Source organism: Aythya ferina, assembly GCF_964211825.1.
Source record: "Aythya ferina genome assembly, contig: HAP1_SCAFFOLD_81, whole genome shotgun sequence".
NCBI classification, from domain to species: domain Eukaryota; kingdom Metazoa; phylum Chordata; class Aves; order Anseriformes; family Anatidae; genus Aythya; species Aythya ferina.
This window is the reverse complement of record NW_028181431.1, coordinates 323,417-346,646: the sequence shown is the minus strand read 5'-3', so window position 1 is coordinate 346,646 and position 23,230 is coordinate 323,417. Positions and strand designations below refer to the sequence as shown.

At 41.7% G+C, this 23,230-nt stretch overlaps 1 protein-coding gene across 1 annotated transcript; it reads left to right on the top strand.

Moving 5' to 3' along the window:
• Positions 1-1,751: 1,751 nt before the first annotated feature.
• LOC311428461 (ubiquitin carboxyl-terminal hydrolase 42-like) lies at positions 1,752-23,155 on the top strand (the record flags this gene model as incomplete). Its single annotated transcript, XM_084539904.1, has 22 exons — positions 1,752-1,780; positions 1,877-2,025; positions 2,967-3,109; positions 4,169-4,215; positions 5,214-5,367; positions 10,913-11,004; positions 12,596-12,833; positions 13,572-13,772; positions 14,361-14,471; positions 14,631-14,733; positions 14,938-15,005; positions 15,162-15,232; positions 15,764-15,846; positions 16,765-16,876; positions 17,254-17,394; positions 17,589-17,689; positions 18,153-18,294; positions 18,975-19,256; positions 20,055-20,143; positions 20,678-20,832; positions 20,905-21,467; positions 23,147-23,155. The coding sequence occupies exons 7-22, from the start codon at positions 12,605-12,607 to the stop codon at positions 23,153-23,155; spliced, it is 2,460 nt and encodes an 819-aa protein (XP_084396030.1). The 5' UTR covers positions 1,752-1,780; positions 1,877-2,025; positions 2,967-3,109; positions 4,169-4,215; positions 5,214-5,367; positions 10,913-11,004; positions 12,596-12,604.
• Positions 23,156-23,230: the final 75 nt, after the last annotated feature.

The following is a 23,230-nucleotide window of genomic DNA, read 5'->3' as shown; positions in this document are numbered from 1 at the left end:
TTTGCAAAGCCCGTTGACCCATAGAAGGTAAAGTAGTGCTGATCTGTGTGTGTCTGTAACTTCTCAGTGTTCGTATTTCTCAGCGTTTTGGGTGAGGTTCAACTTTGTTTTTAGGGCTGCACTGTAAGGATTTTGCAAGAAGCAGAGGCAGTGCTTTTACTTCTGCTGACTCTCAAATGTCTCTTATGGGATTATTCGCTGAAAGCCCTGGTTTCATTCTAAAAAGCCAGTCCAAATGCCAACACAGTTTGCTCGTGAAAAGGCTTTGATATGTAGGCGTGTCACAGCACTGAAAAGCACAGAGATCTTTCCTTATAATTACAAACAGTATTTACAGGACTACTTTAATGAAGTCTGAAGCCCTTTATTGGACTGTCAGTTCCTGTGGGAACAGGAATAAGAGCAGCAGTTTGTAAAAATAAGTTTTGAGATCCTGTTCTCTGTTTCATCTGGAACTCCTCAATAGGAATCAACCATAAGTGCAGTGTGTTTTCTTTTTCCTCCAATTGGCTGCTTAGATGCCTTTTTCTCCTTAATTTATGAGATAAGCCTAAACTAGGGGCGTATATTTCAAAGACAGATGTAACTTGAATATACCTGCGGATCAGCAAAGTCCTCTTCTTGTGGGCATCCACTGGCTTTTCTTCCCCTTTTCTCCTAGGTTCTTGAGCTGTGAAAAATCTAGACAGATACATATGTCCTCATCTGAACTGGTCATTAGTCTCCTCTTCTGGTCTGAGGGAAGAAATGAGCACCTCAGGGCCCAGTTATCTCATTCTAAAGTAGATGCCTGCAATAGGTACTTCACAGGTGCAATTCATGCACCTTTTCCTCAATGTCGACAACAAAGAGAATGCCGGATGGCTTGCTCAGCTTTCACTGTTGTGATTTTCTGAAGCAAAGTGAAATGAATCTCCCACCCTCAGTGTTTCTTCTCTACCATGCACATGCTTCTGACCTCCCTACTTCTTGTTGTCCTCTCCTAGCCGCTCTAATGAAAAATGAAAGAGCCCTTCCATTTTTGAGAAGCAAACTGGTTAATTTCAGCGTCTTCTGATGCATCGCAAATGTTCAGGGTTTTTAGGAAGTCGTTTATTTAAAGTTTTCAGAATAATTTTAGTAGACAGTGTGCAAGGTTATGAAAACCTCTGAATGCTTGTATTTGATCTGCAGGTACCTGACTATGCCACAAGGATTAAAGAGCCGATGGATCTTTCAACAGTTCTGACTCAAATTGACTCGTGCCAGTACCTCGCTGCAGGAGACTAGCTGAAGGACATCAATCTAATCTGTAACAATGCCTTAGAGTACTACCCGGATCAAAGATCTACAGGTGAAGATGTGCTTTTTAGCCCTAGTTTAAAAAATCTGTCAAACGTATAGATGGAGAAATGCTGTGTGCGGACAATAGACTTCGGATGGATTAGATGATTTTGGACGTCCAGACTGTAAATATTTTATCATTTTGCTACTTGGGCATGGAATTGTGATATAAGTGTTCCCAAGGAACTAGTGCTTTTGTTTTAATTAACTTCGATGTTATGCTGAAAATATTCACTGAGAGAACCTTTCGGAACCAACCTATGAAGAAAGCAATTTTTTTCTGTGATCAAAACAGTTTCATTGGTTGGTAGACAACATTCAGTTAAAGTGTGTAAAATTTCAGATCGTCACAGCGCCTATGTTTTGCAAGACACTGCATATTCAATGGTGAGGAACGAACTGGATACAGAGTTTAGACGACTTTGTGAACAAATTAAAGAATCTCGTGAGAAAAGAGGTACGTGCTTTAACGCTAAGGATTTGAAGACTTGTCTCTGCATTTGTAACTAAAAATGCACGACGAAGATCTTTGGTATCTATTCTTTCTTGCAAGGTCACACCTCTGCAGCGTGGCTCCATGCGACAGCTCCAAGTCACCACAGCAGAACCCTGCTACTGAAGACGAGAAACCAGATGAAGAGAGTAATGAAAATGAGGAGGTGCCAGCGGCACCTGTAGATGCCAGTACACCCATTTCTAATGGCAAGTTGCATTTTATTCAGCTGCTCTTGTCGTTCATACCTTCTCTGTTCTTGAGGCGCAACAGGTGTCTCTGATGCCTGGCTCTTTATGGCAGAGGTATTTTGTTTTCAAATTGACTTCCAAATGGGAGAGAGAAATCCAGAGGTCATTCATTCAATATAGTGATGAATTAAAGTTCAAAGAAAGTTGGTTCATTTGATGTACTCTTACTGGAACTTCATTTTGTAAACAGAACGACCCCCCACTCAAGGATATCACAGCTTCCCTCCCGTACTAAAAATGATAGTACTCACCCTTGTAGGAGCAGCAATGTGAAGAAGGTCAAGGGCAGTAAGAAGGGTTCAAAGCTTTGATATAACAAGCCTTACACTTTTTTTGACAGAGCTCCTAATAAGCATCTTTAGCAAGGTCTGGAGATGGGAGAAAAACTCAAACTAGATTTTAATTCTAGGATGTATAATGTCAAGCTTGACTGTTCCTCTGAACAGTCAATTGAATTTATTTTTTTTTAATTTAAATTAATTAGTTTAGTTTTTTTAATTTGAATTCAATTGAATTTAAAGTTTTGAATTTAAATTCCAATTGAATTTATTGAAAAAAATTCCAATTGAATTTAAAGTTTTTGTTGTTGTTTTTCACGAAACACTAAGTTTATGTGAAAGGTTTTGCTGCAATATCTTTTTGCCAAGGATATTAAGCTTAAGTTATCCACAAGAAAATGGTGGGGAGAGGGAAGCTTTAGTTTTGAAAGCTTTTTTTTTTTTTTTTTTTTTTTTTTCTCTCCAGGTTTTTCTTGAGCACAGCAGCGTTTCAGTGTCTGCCTGCCATTAGTTGCCCCACTACCAAGTCAGGAGGGTCAATTAAACTTGCGTGAGGCAGAATTTCTTTATCTGAATCTACGTGGTTCACATAAATATATTCTTGTTTCCTTCTTTCCCTAGGATTATTCTTCTCCCAGTATTGAATGTTTCAACGGACACCGTTTAAGATCAATGAGCAAAAGCATCCTGCGGTGTTCAGTCTCCAGCTTTGAAGAAAGTATGGCGATACTGAGGGGAAATGTCAAGAGAAGATGCTTTTCAAGGTACTGTATTTCTATATGTTCAATCTCTGTTCGATTTGTAGATTGAAAAGCAAGAGAGAAAGCATGTGCAGTGAGTTGTGGCCTGATAAACCTCCGGCTAAAATCAGCAGAGGCCTGGGAGCATGCTGATGGCGTACCAGTACCTTAAAACTAGAGTCCCTCTTCTCAGTGAAAGTCTCCCGCTTTTCTAAAAAAACCTGTTTTTTTTTTTTCCCAACCCCTTTGAGGTGTTCTTGTGGTTTAGCCCGGCCGGCAGCTAAACACCACACAGCCCTTCTGCAACCCTCCCACCTCCCTCTCTGGAACGGGGGAGAGAAATGGGAAAGTGAAGCCCACGAGTTGAGATAAAGACAGTTTATTAAGACAGGAAAATAATAATGATGATGATGATGATGATGATAGTACTGCTACTAGTAATGTGTACAAAACAAGTGATGTACAATGCAGTTGCTCACTACCCGCTGACCAGTGCCCAGCGTAACCCCTAGCAGCCCGGCTGCCCCGCCCTATCCATGGTGCAGCGTGTTGCCATAAGGCATAGAATTCTTTGGCCAGTTGGGGTCGGCCATCCTGAGTCTGTCCCCTCGCAGCTGTTGCTGTGCGCCGATTCTGATCGCCAGTAGGACAGTGAGACACCGAAAGGTCCTTGGCTTGTTGTAAGTACTGCTCTGCAGCAATTGAAACATCGGGGTGGTATCAGCACTCTTCTAAACATCCTTTCACACATTCTAAGCCAAAACATAGCAACCTACCCGCTACTAGGAGGAGAACTAACTCTGTCCTAACTGAAACCAGGACATGTATCTTTTCCACTTGGGTGCTATTGCTCATAATTTTGAGAATTCAACACGAGCAAGCTAGGAAATGTGGGTACATACAGAACCGCGTGTATATGGCACGCAACAGACTTGGGATGTGGATCCTGCGTGAGGCCTACAGGCTTCTCTTTGTATACCATGGAGCACTGGCTTGTAAACATGGTGAAATTTCCCATCCTTGATGGGTCTAATACAACAAGTCTTTTCTCCCTTCTCTGCCCTGTCCTCTTTCTTAATGTAGGCAGTTGAGAAAGCCAAAATTGGAACGAAAAAAAGAATATAACACAGGTAAGTGGCTGTAAGTCCCCGGGATACCTATTTACGCTGGTTACTGAAGAGGATGGCACTTGGTCACTCCATGGCTTTCATTTGGCCCCAAAGCCTTCTGTAGTCATCTGAATTCACTCCTCAGTGACTTTTCTGTGAAGAGAGGTAGGTGCAAATAGGAGATTTTATGAATTCCTTGGGGAGGGAGCAGTGTGAATTGCAGCTTGGTAGGCACAAAGCAAACTGTTCTAATTGTGCAAAGTAAATCGATACTTGATAAGTTCAAACTTAGTTTTATAGCTGGCAAGCACAAAAGTAAACCTTAGCTGTGATCCTACCAGCACAGTGGTGTAGCTCTTCCCTTCCCCTTGTCCTCTTGTCTCTTTTAATGACAGTGCAAGCAACAAACCTGTGCCAAAGGGTGCTGTATGGTAAACAATGGGCAGGCTTTTTTCTAAAAAGCACGAGTTTGAGTTATGTGGTGTTTGGGTGTTTCTCTTGAAACGATTCTTCCCTCCTTGAGCTGTTAGATCCTAATGCAGGAAATGGAAGTGCTGCATGCATAAACAGAGTAATCAAACATACACCTCTTAGGAAGAGGCTTGCAATGTCCTAGTGTTTGTTTTGAGCACTGTTAGATACAGTTTGACATGAATGGAGTGAAAACACCTTAGAGAAAGGTGTTGATTGTTCTCACTTTTCCAAGACAGAAATAACTGGAGTAGATTTCCCTCCTGCATGGAACAAAAGTTGCACGTTTGTTTTTGTCTGGCTAGCTTTCAGTCTCTTTAAAAATTTCCCTACAGGTCCCAGTTTTAAGTAGACAGTTTAAACGTGCAGAGCGATAAAGAAGTGGAATGCAGTGGTTGTGACAACAACTTCTGATCTGAAATGTAAAGAAAAATCAATCCACTTCAGGGTGCCTTTTTTGTTTGTCTGTTTACATTTTACAAGAGCAACGGTGAAATAAGGAGAATCCCATCTTCACTGTTTCAAAATCCTTTGTTTCTGCGTTTCAGTCACCAGAACATTGAGGAGCAGAGCTGGTGCAAAAACTGTGAGACGAGTCCACGGAGAAAACAGGGACTTGGAGCTGTGCCGCAGCTGTAGAGTCGGACACAGTCAGTACTCGACTACTAACTCATCCATTCTATTTGACAAACTTATGACAAAGTAAGTCATCTTTTCTTGCAGACCTCTTAGAATGATCTTTCTTAGCAAGCCTTTGCACTATGGCATGATGTTGGCCTCGACTTGCTCTTTATTTTGACAGCAAAGAGTTATGGCTGCTCCTGGCATTTCCTTCATGTTTACAGGGAGACACCGTTACCTGGCTAGATAAACAGATTTTCTTGAAGGTGCTATTTCAGCATATAAGAATTGATTTAAAAAACAACAACAACAACAAAAGTGCTTCATGGCTTACTAGTTTTGTAATCTCACATTTCTCCAGGAATACTTGATTTGCTGCATTTCACCATTACACTCGTCAGCACCGCTGATTCTGGTTTATCACTATTTGCATTGCAAATATCCTTGTCCAAAGCTTAAACTGATGTATGCACTGCTTGAAAACAAAACCTGAAGTTGCAGAGCAGAAGACTCAAGTCATTATGTTAGCAGCTGTGTAACCATACTGCTTTCCAAGCATAAGATGTCCAGCTTATTTTGTTTCTATGAAGAGTTTAAATGGCTCCCGTTAAGCAAAGATGTCCCCACACTGATACTTACTATTAAGCAAGGATTCCACCTCCTTTGGCTGAGGTCTGCTCCCTTACTCATATTCGAACATTCATCCAAGTAGCCTGCAATTCCACACTCTCGGTGGAAAGTCCATAGAATAGAAAAGGTTCCTCCAGTCTCTTCCTCAGCCTTTTTTTTTTGAAGCATGCAATAAAGCAAAACATTCACAGGCTGCCCTTCCATGCAAAACAAGGCAAATTAGTAAGACAGGAGCCACAAAACTGATTGTCCTTTAAAGTTAAAATGAGATTTGAAATAGATCAAGTTAGCAAGTGTTGTAAGTCTGTAGCTAAGTCTGGTTTTGCCAATGCAGCACAATTCCCTATCACGTAGCCAGAGCTGCTTCTGTAGCTCCAAGAAGCAAAACTGCTTTGAACAAATACTGTGTCATCAAAGCATTCGTTGGCTCAGTAGGCACGGCTCAGGTTCAAGAAGTTTGTGAAAAAATGAGTACTAACAGAAGCAGCAGGGTCCAAAGAAACACTTTATGTCCCCACTGCGAAATGAGGGGCTTTACCTTGAGTGTTATGCACACTGTCAATAGAAAAGCACTGTAACAGAATCTGCCACGGCAGTCTGCATGTTACTGAAAGACCATCGGAGTAGGACTGCAGCAAGATCGTTCCGAAGTTACAAAAAAACCATGGGGGTGGGAGTTTAGTTGCGTTAGATAACACAATCTTAGATAAAGATTTTGGTCTTAACGTAAAAGTAAGGATGTCTACTGATCTCTTCAACTCCAACAACTGAAGCCCAAGTCTGAAAAATCGCCTTTAAGAATGCAAAGAAAATATTTAACTCTTCTGTATGTTCATACTTTGCTATCAAGCAAAGGAATGAATGCTGATGCCTTAACTATGTAGGGCTGTAGCTTACAGAGAGACTACACCTTCCTGTTTTTTTCCCTTTAAAAACGTTAAATGCACGTGAAATTATTTGGGGGTGTTTTCACATGCAAAGCCTAATGCAGTGCATGCAAGCCCTGTCATCTTCTTCCTCTAGTAGTGTCGCGTTAAGGGGTGTAGCCAATTGACCGTCATGGGTCCCGTCGGATTCAGGGTGCTGAACTATCACGGTCACGGATTCACCAACAACGCAGTACGGCCTCGCTCTAGTCGCGTTCAAGGAGAACTCTCACAGCTAGGAAGAATGCAATTAAGTGCAATTTCTTACGGCGACAGGTACACAGGTTCTTTGGATTGTCAGTGATAAATTCACTGTCTGCAAAAGCAAGCTAGCATGCATGAAATGCACAGGCACACAGCCTAGGTATTAAGACATTAAAAAGCATCAAAACTCTAGAGATTTCTAAGATTCCACAGAGACACCTGGTATAAGCAAGCGTTCAGATCTTACCCCACGGCGTCCCAATGGAGTGGGGGTGGGGGAGTAAGAGGCTCAGCCTGTCGAGTGATGTCAGAAGGAATCCTTCCTGATAGTATCTTCCCTAACATCCCCTTTCTCTTAAACCAATTGGTATTATTTTCTATCTTTAAGGTGGAGCTTGAGTGACTCTAGTCGTGCATATCTTGGTTGTGCTTGGTAGAAATGATCTCACTTGCGTTTAAAGGTACAGACTGTGAGAAATTCTGAGGGCGTGCTCAGTGAGGGGTGGTTGCACCTTGGAGGCGGGGTGCTTTTGGAATGGAGGTGTGCTTATGATGCCTAGTCGCTTAAGGCAATTACTCCACAAGTAGTAACTTAGTGTTGATTTAACTACAGCATATCTAAAACATAAGAAGGATGTTAGTAAGGAAGAAGCTGATGAAACCAGTCCTTAAATCTTACTACTTATTGTGCGTGAGCAGACTGGCGTGAGTTTTAGCTATACTGGCAAATATCAAACCACACCTGTGTCGTCCCAGAGCTGGGAAAAAAAAAAAAAAAAAAAAAAAAACAAGGAAATGTTGAAGCAAATAGGGAGGCCTGTAGCTTGTGCAGTCTTCTAGCTGAGAAAATAAAGAAGGAGAGAGACAGGTAGCCTTGAGCTAGCAGAAGCAAGGAAGAGAAGGGCTAAAAGGGAAAAAACAGGAAGGAGAACACCAGCTCCAGACTGACCTATAGTAACCTTTTTCTCATTAAGGGTCATTAGCACATTAAAAATCACACCTGTCAAAATGCTAATCTATGCTAATGTGGGATTCGGTGTGTGTGTCCCCTCTCCTGTTCCCCCTCCCCCCCGGTATTCCTCTGTAATGCACAAGCTCAGTGGAGATAAGTTAGGTGAGCTGTAATAACCAATCCAAAGGAGCCAAAGAGAGAGTTTTCACAAGTTTCCTGTGTATAAATGATGACGATTCCAGTCAGAGGTGTGCTTGCTTTGCGAAAGATGGCCAAGTACCTGACTCTGCAGAGTTCTATAAGTAATTATATAATTAAAAGACCTTTGTGTGCATTCCGACTCTGGGTGCTTATTGGCGTGGTGCACTCTGCACGAACCTGCGGACAACATCTGTACTCAATGTCATGCCTACAGACAACCCTTTACTGTTGGGACCTGCATATTTTTCTGTGCATTCAACACAACCCCTTTGGCACAACTAGTTAACCACATAGCTGCCAGTCCACCACTCAGTTGCACTTGTGAAGGGGAAGAGCTATTTCCATCTACTGTAGGAGCACATCCTCTAAATGCAAGCTTCACTCAGCTGGTCATTTACTGCAGGACAAGATTTGAAAACTGTTGTTGAGTTCTGGGTTTCCTGCTTACAGGAAAAATTAAGTGCTAGATCACCCTCTACTCCGCTTTGTCTGCTGCATTTAATGGAGATTAAACTGATTTCGTTTGCTCCTCCGTTTATGGACAATGAGCTGAAGGAACAGGTACAGCACATTAGCCTGGAATGCCTTCCCTCCCAACCAAAGTAAACTGGATCTGTAACTAACACAAGCAGAAGCAAGGCTTCCGTGTTTTCAGCTGAATAAAGTTCCAACAAAATCATCCTCTGGGATTTGAAGCTTACTTCACATGACACGCCAATGACTCTTTTCCCTCTATTGTAAAGCGGATCCCTGCTGTTAGTTGCTCTAGAAGCAAAAGAATCATCGTTTTGGTTAACAAATAGCCGCTTCTGCAAATGAGAAGTGTTGTGTTCTCTCTTCCCTTTGAATGACTCCACACTTCTCATCAGCTACTGGATTGCTGACCTAGAATCAGAGAACATCCCAAGGTGGAAAGGACTCCCAATAATCACCAAGTCCAACTCGTGGCTCCACACAGGAACCACCCCAAAGTGAGACCCAATGTCTGAGAGCATTGTTCAACACTTGTTGACCTCCGTCAGGCTCGGTGCCATGAGCAGTGCCCTGGGCAGCTGTCTCAGTAGCCAGCCACCCCCTCAGCGCAGCACCTGAGGCGCACGGGGCTCGGCGGGGCGGCCCGGGAGGGGAGGACGGCGGGGCGAAGTGGCAGCTCCCTCAGAGCCGTCTCCCCGCCGCCTCGGCCGCATGTCGGGGCTTTTTTGTGTCGGGGCTTTTTCGTGTCGCGCCCTCAGGCTCTCGCCGTGGGTGAGATGCTGCTCCCCAGTGCGGACCCCTTGCACGCGGGGCCTGCCCGCGGCGGCGGTGGGAGGGAAACCCCAACCCCAAAGCCCTCCCGGCAGGGAGAGCTCGGGGTGAGGGCCGATCCGGCACCGACAGTAAACACACGCCGGAGGAAACGCTCTGGTTTTAGCCATGAGCAGCGCGGCCAGGTTCACAAGGCGTCACGCTGGAGCTCGGAGTTTGGCGGCGTTCCGAGGCCGTTGTGGCGGTTGTGGAGACGGCCCCGGCTGAGGTGGCTGCTGCTGTCGCTGCTGTCCCCTCTGTCCCTGCTGTTGCCGCTGTTGCCGCTGTTCCCGGACCTTGGAGACCCCCGGCGGCTCCCTGTGCCAGGCCCTGTGGCCCCGGGGAGCTGCCCGCCGCCTCGTCGGCCAGCCCGGCAGCAATCCTGCCAGCACAGAATAGCCCACTGTGTTTCAGGGTAAAGTGACGATTAATTTCTATTTCCTGGCCTGGGTGCTGCTTTCTTCTTTAAGGAAGCTTCAAGGTTAAAGGTTCAACTCAGTTATGTCAGGGTTCAACTCCGTTTCGTGAAGGGGCTCTTGTACGAAAGCTTAAGCTGGGATTGACTCTCTGCTAAGCGGAGGCCAAACATGGACCTACTGAGAAGCAGGTCCTAAGTGATAACATTTTCTAAAGAGACTGCTAAACACATCTGAAGAGTGCTGCTGCAGAACTCTGAATGGGGGGATAGCAACTGTCTTAACTGATCTGGAATCTTGAATTTACTTTTCAATGGACAAGAGGTGTGTCTCTCAAGGCAAACAAAGAGAGGAGTAACACCCGATACTCATGTCAACATAAATTTATGCTCAGAGCGTAGGTGTAGGAACAGCATCGGTATGTATATGGAACATCGGGAGAGGAAGCTCTATCGGTATTTACAGTTTTTCTACTACCTTGTCAGAGAGACGTCATCTCCAAATGAGAAATGGATGTATTTTGAAAAAGTGGTGGTGGATCGGATTTCTTCTTTCTAGTGTTAATATTTGCTCTTGAATCGTACTTAATACCTGGTAACACCTCAATCAGTTGTCAAAAATAAACTTAAAAATGTGTAAGGCTTATCTCATTGGTCAGTATAAAGATCAAGGTCTTCCCTTCCCTTCCCTTCCCTTCCCTTCCCTTCCCTTCCCTTCCCTTCCCTTCCCTTCCCTTCCCTTCCCTTCCCTTCCCTTCCCTTCCCTTCCCTTCCCTTCCCTTCCCTTCCCTTCCCTTCCCTTCCCTTCCCTTCCCTTCCCTTCCCTTCCCTTCCCTTCCCTTCCCTTCCCTTCCCTTCCCTTCCCTTCCCTTCCCTTCCCTTCCCTTCCCTTCCCTTTCTCCCCAGTATTGTTTTTCTGTTCTCCTTCTCACTGCAGTCTTGATTTTGTTTCTTGTCCCTTAAGTATGTTTTCAATGTGTTGCTGAAACATTTTCCCTTTCAATCCTAAAAAAGGAGCTGTCACTGGTGAAGATCAGAGCTTATCCCTGAGCCCAGGAGCTGTCACCTTAGTCTTCCAATCGGACAAGGACGACTTCATTTCTCATGTAAATGCATTTGTCAGGTTTGCGTATTGTTTTTTCAGGAATGGAAAGTGTGTATAGAATGGATTTAAAATCAATTTTAAATGTAAAACGTCAAGGCAAAAAAAGTTCTAATTACAACCTCTGCACACAATTTGCCAGCTGTGGGACTAGGAGTTTTCTTATTTACTGTGTTTTGTTTAACGTGTCTGAAGTTTAATGGATAGCAATCAAGGCGTGCTAGAAATCTGAAAGCACTTTATGCTTTGTTCTCTCCGTCATTTTGGTATAACAAACTAGCTTATGTTTTAAACCCTCCATGAGGTTAGTGGTTTCCCTAAAGGTAACAAGTCCCTGTGTGCTACAGTAAAACAGTAACAAAACATGAAGTACAGAAGTTCATCCTGTCATTATTCAGCTTCTGCCTATGGACACACAGCTATGCTTATTTAAAGCGGTATCACCTTGAAACCTAATCAGCATTTTAAAAAGGACTTTGTAGCAGTTATTGGCTTTTGTCCTGGAGGGCTGAGGTTTGTTTTGTTTTGTTTTACATTCAGCATTTCCGTTTCTAGCTTACATTCCCCTGTTGTTTTGCATGAGGAAAACGTGCAACTTTACAAAGTAGAACGGAAAGAGCTGCTTTTTTCAGTTTGTCGTAGGAGTTTTAAATGTGGTAGGAGTAAAACACCAGAAGTACTGCTGCCAAAGTTATATTCAAACTCGTCTTTCTTGGAGAAGCAGAAGAAGCCCAGGGAGAAATAAATTTGCAAACATGCTCTTCATGCTCTCCTTTCCCAAGATTTCTCTGAGATATAGCCCATCCTCTGTGGGTTTTGAGGTATATGGTTCCCAGGAGTGAAAAGGAGGGCCAAACATCTCTCCTCTTGGATCTCAACATGCCAGGGCTTTAGTGTACTGCCACTTACGGCTCCGCTTTTTCACCTGGAAAAAGCGACCACATGATGTAGACTGAGGAGCCCTCACAAATTAACTTGCTATCACCAAGTGACGCCCATGAAAGGTGTATTTAAAAGCTAGGCTCATTATAGAATCACAACGAACCCCTCATGACTGGTGCAGTAGACAGTGAGGTAGAGGGCGAGCCCTGGAAAGACAGAAGAAAAGTAGCAGTGAGTTCTGGGTACCTTTGTGCAGACGAAACAGAAAAACGCAGGCAGTGAAGTAATAGTGTTCCGTTACTCATGCCAGCAATAGATAATTGCAACAATTATCTATTAGATCATAGGTACTAATTAACAGATAATTGCGCAACTCCGGAAATCAATAAATAACTGATTCCCCTCAGAGAATGTCTTCTACATTTTTATATTAAAAAGACTCCAGAGTTGTAATGGATTAAAATCCTACGGAAGGGAAAGAAATGGCATCAGCCACTAGTTCTGCAGAAGCTAGAAGTAATACTGATAGAGTTTAGATGGAAATTTTCACTTTGTGTGTTTAGTTTGGGGATTCTTTTTAAATCATTCATACCAGCGATTTAGTTCTTAAGGCTGTTTCTTTGAGATTAAGTGACAGGACTTCTGCTACTCTTTTCTTCTTGGAATGCTTCTTGATATTCTTACGTCAACCAGAACTTCTGTCTCTGTTGCAGATGTGAACAATGACCGTAGCTAAGAAGCCCAAATCTTCAAAGCCTAAAAAGCCCTCTTCAAGGCGGTCTGGCAAATCCAAGAAACCACGTCCTAAAATACTGATGTCACGCACCACCAACTGGGGCCGGATAGTGCCTGCAGAAGATTCAAGCCAAGTCTCTGTGGCCCAAGGACGTGGAGGTGCTATTTACTGTAGATCATCTGAAAAATCTAAGGCTTTTGCCCCAAGAGATCTAAGTAAGTGTGCGTTTTATCCTGCCTCCATTTTCTTCAAAGCAAAAGTAGAAAATGCAGTTCTTACTTGTTGCACTGATAGAGAAGGGGACTACTGTGAACAAAGACTTCAAAAGCGAATCCCCTAAGGCAACTGAAGTGACTGATGTTACAGAAATTAATTTTGATATATTTACAGTCAACAGAGAAATGTGGGGAGCTTTTTGTAATGCACAGATTCCTCCATGTCTTTTCTGTTTTGCAAAGAAAAGTGTTTGATTGTTGCTATTCACAGCTTCCATTCTTCACAGGTTTTTTGAATGATAACATTGCTCAGGAAAAAACCTGGTATCTGTAGGGGTACCGTCATTCCTAGTTCCTAGTTTTTACGTTTTTACCATATAATTTCAAGTCTAAGTTTGTGGTTTAAGTTATAATAAGGAAAAAAACAGTAGTTGAGTTAATCAGGTTAAAGATTATAGATGGAGAGGAACTTGGCATTAGGTGCTACAAACAGAATGGCAGTTAGCCTTGCCTTAGAAAAATTAAAATGGTTGACTAAAGTTGTTTGTTTTTTTTTCCCCAAAACATTGTGTTGACCAGCCAATTTGAATTTGGTGGTATTAAAGCTGTCTGCAATAAGTTTTTCTGGTTTGGATTGTAGCTAGCTCCTCTAGGTGCTCCTGCAGAATAGTATTTTTTTAAATACCTTTCTTCGAAACAAACAAACAAAATCTCTTTTTAAATTTAACTTTCTTGCAGTCGTTAATGATGGAATTGCTCCACCACAGAGCATTCTTTTTCCACCTGAGAAGATTTGTATGGATTGGCGAGAAACACAAAGTGTTGGAGTTGGCCTATACAATCTTGGCAACACATGTTTTCTTAATGCTACCCTACAGTGTTTGACCTACACACCCCCACTTGCCAATTACATGCTTTCTCTTGAGCACAGCCAGTCATGTGAGTACTTTCTAACAGTATTTTGAATCTGTTGGATAGCTCTGAAGGTGAAAGAACAGCAGTGATTCTGTGAGATAAGCTTATTTGCCTGATTTTACCTGTAGAAGCTGGCTTTGAGCACCGTATTAGCAGTGGGCTCCGAATAGCATATGGAGTGCAATTAATGCACCATGTTTTATTTATTTAGTTATTTGTTTGTTTGTTTGTTTGTTTATTAAAGGATCATTTATTGCTTCATGGGAATAATGAAGTGCATTGGACAGTAATGCATTTAGTAGTAATTTTGGAGAGTAATACATTTTGCAGCCTGTGGAGTTCACATTCCTGTCAGCCTTTACAACTGCGACTTTGCAGTAGTCTTTTAGATTTCTCATCACAAAATGCATTTGAATACAGGCTTAGTGGATATTTTTCTTCTGTCAAGTTGTGTGAAATGAAATGTTACAAGACTGTTGGGACATTGGCATCTTGGGAGAATAGAATGTAGCAAGGAGAGTGGATATTGTATCTATAGTTTAAATTGTACTTAGATGTTTGTAGTTATGGATATTTCGCTGGACTGGGATGCTTTGTTCTTTCACTCTTCAGGTCGTGAACAAGATTTTTGCATGATGTGCACGATGGAGACTCACATTAACCAGGCCCTGCATTGCACTGTTGATGCCATCGAGCCTACGCATGTTATCAGTAATCTCAGTCGTAAGTGGCTTCAGATGTGTTTCTTTTCGATAGCTTGTAATCTTCAAATAATTATTTGATGTGTCTAAGTGGTTTTAACACTCAAATGAAGAGAGATTCTAGAAATACAAGAATGATTTCATTTTTAAATGGGGTCAATACTATCATCTTCTTATTTAGGAATAGGACAACATTTCCGTTTTGGCAGTCAAGAAGACGCACACGAGTTCTTGCGCTATACTGTTGATGCTATGCAGGAAGCGTGCTTGAACGGAAGCACCGAATAAGCATAAACAAGTTCACTTTCATACATTCTCTAGCACCTTCTAGTCCTTTATTTACTCTCAGAAATGATCTCTAGCACTTTTTAGTGCCTTATTTACTATCAGCAACGCAAGTCTACATCATCCTTGGTTTTCATCAAACTCTTTGAAGAGTTAACTCTGTGCCTTAAATCTTCTGAGGTCTGATTATAATTTATTTCCAGATTGGACAGATCTTCTCAAGCTACCACCATCATTCATCAAATATTTGGAGGATTTCTAAGATCGAGAGGTACTTGAAAAAATATTCCTGTCCTTAGAACTGATCTGTGTCTTTTGTCGGTAGTAAAGCAGTCTGTAGTTTGTCTAAAGTAGTATCTGTCAACAACTTGAATTTGGACAGTTAGTCTCCTTCACATAATGTTAAGCATTTATATTTTGCTTCCAGTGAAGTGCTTGAATTGCAAAGCAGTTTCGGATACGTATGAGGCATTTCTTGATATCACTTTGGATATAAAGGTAAGATGTTTTCTAAATATAATTCATGATGTTTAAGTACATGCATAACTTTCTAAATTAAACTTGTTTAACTTAAAAAACCAAACCACATATAATGTTAAAACGTAAGAGCTTGATGGTGCTAAGGAAGTGGATTGGACTTTGTCCTTCTGTGGAACCCATGTAAATAGTCTCCACATTTGCATTGGGTTTAAGGGGAAGGAATTCTCTTTCTGCAAAAATGATAATGCTGTCATACTTCTTTGTTGTTCTACCTCAATATACATCTAATTGTTAGACTGATGAATTTGTCCCCAGTATTGATGACAAAGCACACTATAGATGCTGTCTAGGCTACTGGAAAAGTATTTGTTCCAAAGTCAAATGCCTTCCAGGTGAGGTCAATGTTGAGCATGCTCTTTCTGCCTCCTTCTTCACAGTGCTCCTAGTAGATCGCTTGAGTATGTTAGTAAGATTCTCTTATAAACTACTAGTGTGTCTCTGGAATTTTGAATTACGGTGACTTTACGCTCTTCTTTCTCGCTGCTCTAGGCGGTTTCGTCTGTTAGCAGAGCTCTGGAACTCTTTGTGAAACCTGAAGAGCTGGATGGAGAGAATTGCTATAAATGTAGCGAGTAAGATTTTGACGGATTAGGTCTTAATCCTAGATGTCAGTTTTCTATGTTGCATGACTCTGTTGGACTACCTCTAAACTTTGGATCTACTTACAAGTTTTGTGGAAGTTTATAAAAGACTTGGATTTTTGTTTCTTTGGAGGGGGGAAGTCTTGTTCATAGGCATTCCCTATGGGTTTGCAATTCTCTGGCTTGTATTTTGCCATCAGAATTCAAAAAGAGGTGCTTTTGTTCTTTCTATTTATTAGCTCTCGACAGTACTTTTCTTGATGTAAACTGCCCAGTTTCCGTTGTTCTCTGGGCTAGTGGCTAATTTTCACTGCTTACGCCGTAGGTCCTACCTTGGAGCGGGCAATGTGTCAAACTGAACTATTTTGTTTCAAAGGATGGCAGATGGTTTCAGTGTCTTTCCAGACAAGCTCAGTACATGAAGACTTCCTACTGTTAAATGTCTCCCTCCTGTAGAATGACCATGTGCTTCTGTTGTATTTTTGATGTTGATAGTCGACCTATGTTGGAGATTATTTGCAATTTCTAGTCCTGGGGACCAAGGCTCTCTCGTTCCGCTTTCAGTATTTGTATTTCCCTTGAAAGCTGAAAGAATGTATCCAGGATTGGAGTTCAAATAGCCACTTTTGTAGACCAAGAAATGGTACCTTGCCATCCAACCTGGTAATACCCTTTCGTGAGAGATTCCTGTTCCCGCTATGCTCTGAGTTGTTGGGAAAATTGACCTTCTTCTCTGTATTAACAAACCTGACACGCAGTGCATGGGTTTATGAAAAGAAAAAAGACCAACCTATTATGCAAGTAAATATCATTCAAATAGCATAGGCATGCGTGAGACATTAAAAGGAGTTTGTTTTGGGGGCGAAAAAAGAAGATGCCTTCAAACACTTATCTCTGCTTGTTTTTAAGGTGTAAAAAGATGGTTCCTGCGTCCAAGAGATTTACCATACACCGTTCTTCCCAGGTTCTCACAATATCACTGAAAAGATTTGCAGATTTCACAGGTGGAAAGATCAACAAGGTATATTTACCACTGTAATGCAACTATATCATTGTGTAATGGGACATCCCCCAAAGCTGAAAGTTGTTAATATTTTCAGACAATAATTGTAGACTAACGACTATGGCTTATTCTTTCTCTTAATATCAATAAAGTTCCCGCTTGACAAGAAGCATATGCTTTCCTCTGAGAAGGCTGATTCATCAGGAAACAGTTCTCTGCAACTTCTAGTCTTAACCATTGTTTATGGGAAGACTTATTTGTAGTGAATCAAGAAATATATTCTAGAAATATATTCTAGAAATAAATTCTAGTCTGTGTTTTTTGGAAGTGTTTTTCTCTGGCTAGTCCACGAAGTACTCTGGGATAATTTTTCTATCTTCTTGGTGTCTCTTTAGGAGGTGAAATATCCGGAGTATTTGGACCTGAGAGCCTACATGTCGCAGTCAATGGGAGAACCACTGCTCTATGCCTTATACGCGGTGCTGGTACATCACGGTGTCAACTGTCACTCAGGACACTATATATGCTATGTAAAGGTAGAAGTCAACAGCATTTCTAACAGGGTAAAGGTTGTGCTGGCAAACCAATTAAAGCATGACTAGCAGCTACTGTTTCTAGGGAAAAAGATTTCATTATATTTTTATTGGACATGTGTGTATTTTGTTCCTATCCGTGATTTCAATTGGAAAACGTGCAATTCACCTAAAGAAATCGTTGTCTTTATTTGCAGGCTGGTAATGGACTTTGGTATCAGATGAATGATGCTAAAGTAGTGCGTACTGACATTAAAAGAGTTCTTGGTCAGCAAGCTTACATACTTTTTTATATCAGGTAATAACAAATCTTAAATTGTGTTCAGAAGAGATTTACTTTCCCGTTATTGATATTTTTATGTTTTGCAAGTGTTTTTCTTGCTATCCGGGGAGAAGATTATTATTTGTCTAATTCAGTTCTGTCTAACCTGAAATTCTCTGTGTCGTTTATTATCTTTTGTTGCTTGGCCTTAAACTGCAGCACTTGTGTAAATTGCTATCTATGTGTTATCTGTAGCTGGCTAATTTAGAGAAGGAGAGAAATGAAGGTCATCTGTGGTGTAAGAATGAATTATTGCTGTGCAAGTGATAGTCTTAGTAGGAAGACTGTTCTCTACTTTTCAGTCTGTAGTCTTGGCGAAGCCTTCTGTAGAGAAGGCTTCCATATCGTATGAGCTGTTCCTCTAAAATGATAGGATGGGATTTAATCCAAGAGTAGGCTGAAAGAAAAACTAAACTACAATCACTGCTCTTTTCTGAAGGCGCTATGATTTGACACTTGGAGAACGTGCGTTTTACTTGCCAGCTCCATCTTATCCCTGTTTATTCCCTCCTGGTCAGCAGGGGACTAATAGTAAGCAGGCTGGATTTATGGGACCACGACTTCTTCCTCATATGATTAAGGTAATTCAGGGAAGTGGGAGGGCAGATAACGGCACCAAACTGCTAGTGGGTTTGGGGTTTGGTGTGGGGTTTTTGGTTTGGTTTTCGGCATCTTAGTTTTGTTTTCCTTCCCACGCTGCAGCTTTCTTCACAGCCCTCATGCTACAGCCAGAGTCACTCAAACAGTGTTTACTGCTAAATTGTGCAGCCATGCGACTCCATTACTTTATACCTCCAAGACAGCTTTCTAAAGCACAGAGAGCTACGCTCTTTGACAATTTAAGCAGAGTGTACTAATCCTCAAATCATTTAAAAGAGGACTTGTTTTTCCTATCCTCGTCACTTTAGCTAAGACAGGGAAAACTAATTGTCTTATTCCTGAGCACCAGAACAATTATTTCAGGCTTTTCAGGGTATGTTTAAAGGGGAAAATAAATATATTTGGGAATAGCAGCAGGTAATGTTAAGTTGCTTGGCTGGTTTTCAAAGATGATGTTAATTTGATACCAATCTGCAGTAAACCAAAAGCAGGAATTGAATACGCTTATTGGACTTGCATTTATCCTTAAAGGGCAGTGTGTTTTTCTTTTTAGGTGTTAAGACCATTTGTAGAAACACTCAGTAGGAGAGTTTTGTGTTTCAAAATGTTACATGCAGTGTTTGCGTTAATCCATCTTGCAATTTCTTCTTTTTAAATACAGAATTCAAGCCGTTTAAATGGAAATGGATCCATAAAAGAGGACGCAAAGACCACTGGTGTCACCCTAAAAAGGCCATCTTCAGCACCACCAATGGCCTGTGTTCAAAACCAGGCAATTACCAGGCCTTCAATGACTGATACGTCAAGAAAACAGAAGATCACCATCAGTATTCACAATAAATTGCCTGCTCGTCAGACTGTGTCACAGCCTGACTGTCTTAGCAGTGCTGTGGAGGATGAAGATCTCTACCAGGCTGTTCCTTCATCCACAATTACAAATTCGGTAATGCAAATGAAGCAAATGCAAACAAACAAAAAAGTTTCTGATGAAATTTTTGTGGAGCCAACAGTGAATGAAAATCCTAAACTCAGCTCTGATAACACAGTCCCTTATGGTGCAGAATCTTCAGGAAAATCTGAGGAGGAGTCAAAGGGCTTATTTCAAAGGAATTGCAATGCAATGTCCTCTAATGGAATTTTGGTTGGAAAGGTAGTCCGTACATTGCAGCATTCCAACTCTTCCTGTCAGAATGCTGACAAAGGAAGATCCCAGCATGAGCTGCCAAAAACAGATTCACTAAATGGTGCTATTAGGTTAGTTAATGAATCTAAAGAAAACGGACTGAAACTTGATGATTCCACTTGCCGAGTTGAACATGTTAAACCTTCTGAGATGTTCTTTTCTAAAACAAATGGATTGCTTGAAACATAGATTTGCTCCATCGAGAATTTCTCACCTACGATGTATCCGGAAGTGTTTATTGTGTTCCTAATTCAGGTGAAATACTGAGAAAACACAGCACAAATGTGATCGTAAGACTTTGTGGTATTATCCCATTAGAATTTGCAGACCTGAGCTTACATTAGAACTTGTCAACTTAAGCTCAGCTGAGATAAAAATTCCTAATTTCATAAAGTAGATTTTGGGGGGTGAGTTGGGGTTATCTTTGAAGTGTAGATAACGCATACAACTCACAGCGGTCTTGCTTACCATTTAATGGAGACATTCTGACAAGACTAGTCCTCAGTACTACTACAAATAGTATTTTTTTGTCTGCTGACTTGTGCGTTTTAATTGCAGATGCCTGGAGCTATGCCTTCAGTCAATCGAGAAGTCATCACGGAGTCCCTCACAGCCAGCCAGCTGAACAGCTTGTCAGAGGAAATGAGGTAAAATGAGCACAGTCTTATTAAGAAAAGACTTTATGGAAGTTCGTTACAGTTTTATCTGTCTACTAATAGTACTTAATGGAAGGATTTAAATTAGTACAATTCCATACTGTGTGTCCAGTGTCACGAACAGAACTAATGATCAGCACTGAGCATATCACTCTGATGCAGGTTGGTGCCTCAAGGAGAACTTGTGTTCCTTTATAGAATGTTTTTCCGTTTTTCTCCACTGTCTGGAGAAACATTGGCTGTTCCCCGCTCGCCCCTATGCCTTTTTTCTCAGAGCAGCAGGTGGAAGGAGACAGATGCGTTTGCTTTTTTAGTGCAATGGCTTCAGAAGCAAGAGGGGAAAAAACACTTTCTCTGGGAGCTGAAGAAGGTGTCCTAATCACAGGAGAGGTTTCTAAATGGCATATCTTTGCGAGCGTTCCTGTAGTCTGGAGGTTTTTGTTTGTTTGTTTGCCTTTGGAAGGTTTTACTCTTAATATTCACGTCCTTCAGCAGAAGTGAGAAATGGGTTTTTATTTTATGCAGTGTTGCGGAACCTCTGAAATCTCCTGGGAATGATGAATACCTCGCCCAGTACCAATGTGATGACCGTGGAGACAAGAAGAAACCAAGAAGATCAAAAGAACGTGACCTCATTTCAAAAGAAACCGTTTTGTCCGGCAAAGAGTCTTGTGAGCCTGGTGAGAAATTGCGGCAAACTTCCTCTCTCAAGTGTGACACTGAATGTAGCTCTAAAAACCTTTCCTCCTTAGCTATTGCAGATAGACGCCAAGATACAAAGGACAAGACTAAAACCACTGAGAAAGAGCATTACCGAAGCAAGAGGGAACATGCTCCTAGTGAAGAGAAGGAGAGTCAAAAAGCAGGTCCTTCCAGCAAGAGGAGGTGTTCTCAGAGCGTGGAATTTGTTGAGCAAAAGAGTCACAAGCAGGAGTACTGGGAGGGAAGCAGGTACAGATCTTTCCCTCGTGAAAGAAACAGCCCTGAGAATGGCAGAAGAGCAGTCAAATATTCAAAGTACAGATCTGGCAGTGGAGGAAGATCAGAACAAGGTAGCAATAGATACTACCGATCCAAAGGGGAAAGAAGTTGGAGCAGAGAAAGATACTATCGAGACGAAGCACGGAGATGGGAAAGATGTAGCTATTACAATGATTACTATTCACCTCATGCGACAGGAGACAGTAGAGAGAGAAAGTTCTCTCACGGCGATGCAGCCTTTGACAGATCGACTGCAACTTACTACAGCAGGTCACATAAGCATTATCGTTACAAAAGCGGATGGCCTCACGGTTCCCTCTTGAGAGAGGAAGATGTACGTCGCTTTAGCACACCCCGAGCAGACTTGCATCGTTGCTCGGTACCTCAGCAACATTCCGGAAGACATTCTCGTGAAAGACATGCGCTTCCACCTGTGTCAGCTCATTTGGAGAACTGTCGCCAGAAAAATGAAACAGAAGGAAACAGAAAAAGAAAATATACCCGTGCAGAAGGTAGTGAAAGTGAAATAGAAAGGAAAGACAGAAAGATAGAAAAGGAGCTTTTAGGTGGTGAAAAAAATGCAAAAATATCACAAGTTCTGGAAGAAAAAGAAGTCTAAGGATAAAGATGGAGAGAAGGATTCCAAGTAAGCAAGGATTCCAGCATACTCCGCATTTTTTATCCTAATTCTTTTCTGGGTGCTTCTCATGTCTTCCTTTTTTTTTTTTTTTTTTTCCTGGTAGTTTCTAAGTTATTTAGATAGCATCAGCTGGCTGGGGATCATGTTGTTAGGTTGATCAGTGAAGACAGGAAAGCTCTTGCTGAATTGTGTCAGAGCACTAGCTTTGGACCACATAGTTCGAATCACATCCGTACACCATTCCAGATTAGGTTAAAAGATTTTTTCTGCTTGCACGTATTCCAGAGCTAGCCATTGTTAATGATCTGTGTACAAACCAGGACCTATGGTCCTTCAATCTGATGGCTTAAGTTTGCTGCATCTAAAGTAAGTTGCGTGTGCACAAAGCACCACAAAATAGCTGGCATGCTGCAAATCATCACCTGTGGTAAAATAAATCAAGTTTCATATAGGCAACAAGTGCCACATCTTTTTTTCCCTTTTTAACTTGCATGTTTCTTTCAGACTTCATGATCTGTGTTTCTGTGCGCTTCACTTTGACAATGCCAATCGCAAGCGTAAGAAAAAGAAGAAAAAGGAGAAGAAAAAGAAGAAAAAGGAGAAACACCAGGAAAGCGAAAGGCTCCTTGGAACACTTAGATCCTCGTTTCCAGAAGATAACGCGGGAGAAGAAGGAAGAATGCCATCCTCCAGATGGCTCTTCATGTCAGTAATGCAGAAGTGAGAGCAGTAAACAACCTTACAAGGAAGGGAAGACTTCCAGTGCAGGCGAAAGCAAGAAATACAGCTCCATCACATCCAACAACTATACTAAAGGTAAGCGGCCGCAGCGTGTTTGAGGAATTCCTTTTATATTAATCTCGAGACTATTTCAAACAGTCTTGAAGTGCTTGATGACTTAACAGTCTGCAGATTTATTATCAAATCAAAAAAAACCCCGACTTGGTAGACTATTTTTTTCCCAGTTTTGAATGACCACTAGGAAAGAAGGCCTGAAATAAAGAGGTTAAAGGCAAATGGTTTTCATCTGGTTTGATGATGAAGTGGCAAACAAGAGGAAGAGTTGCAAGCTCCCTTCTTAAATTCAGTCCAGCCAAGTAGGAAAAGTAAATGTGGACAGCTGTATCTTGGCAAAGAAGATAGTAGGCAGCAAGGAGGTTTAGCAGTCAAGATGGAAGGTGATGCCATGAGGCTTACAGGCTAGTAATGTTCTAATGAATCGCAGCCTTCCTAAAAAAAAACCTGCCTGAATAATTCATGTGAATAACATACTACCTGCAGCTATTTCAGCTTCTTGCTGTACAGCTGAATGCCTTTTACGTAATGTTTGGAGAAGTAAAATCTTGGAAGAGGTTTTCATATCTTTTGCCCAGTTTGGATGATGAAGTAAATTGCCAGAGTCAGTAGATTCTGGCACTGACAAGCTTCTTCAAGCTTAAGAGCGAGTGCAATTGTTT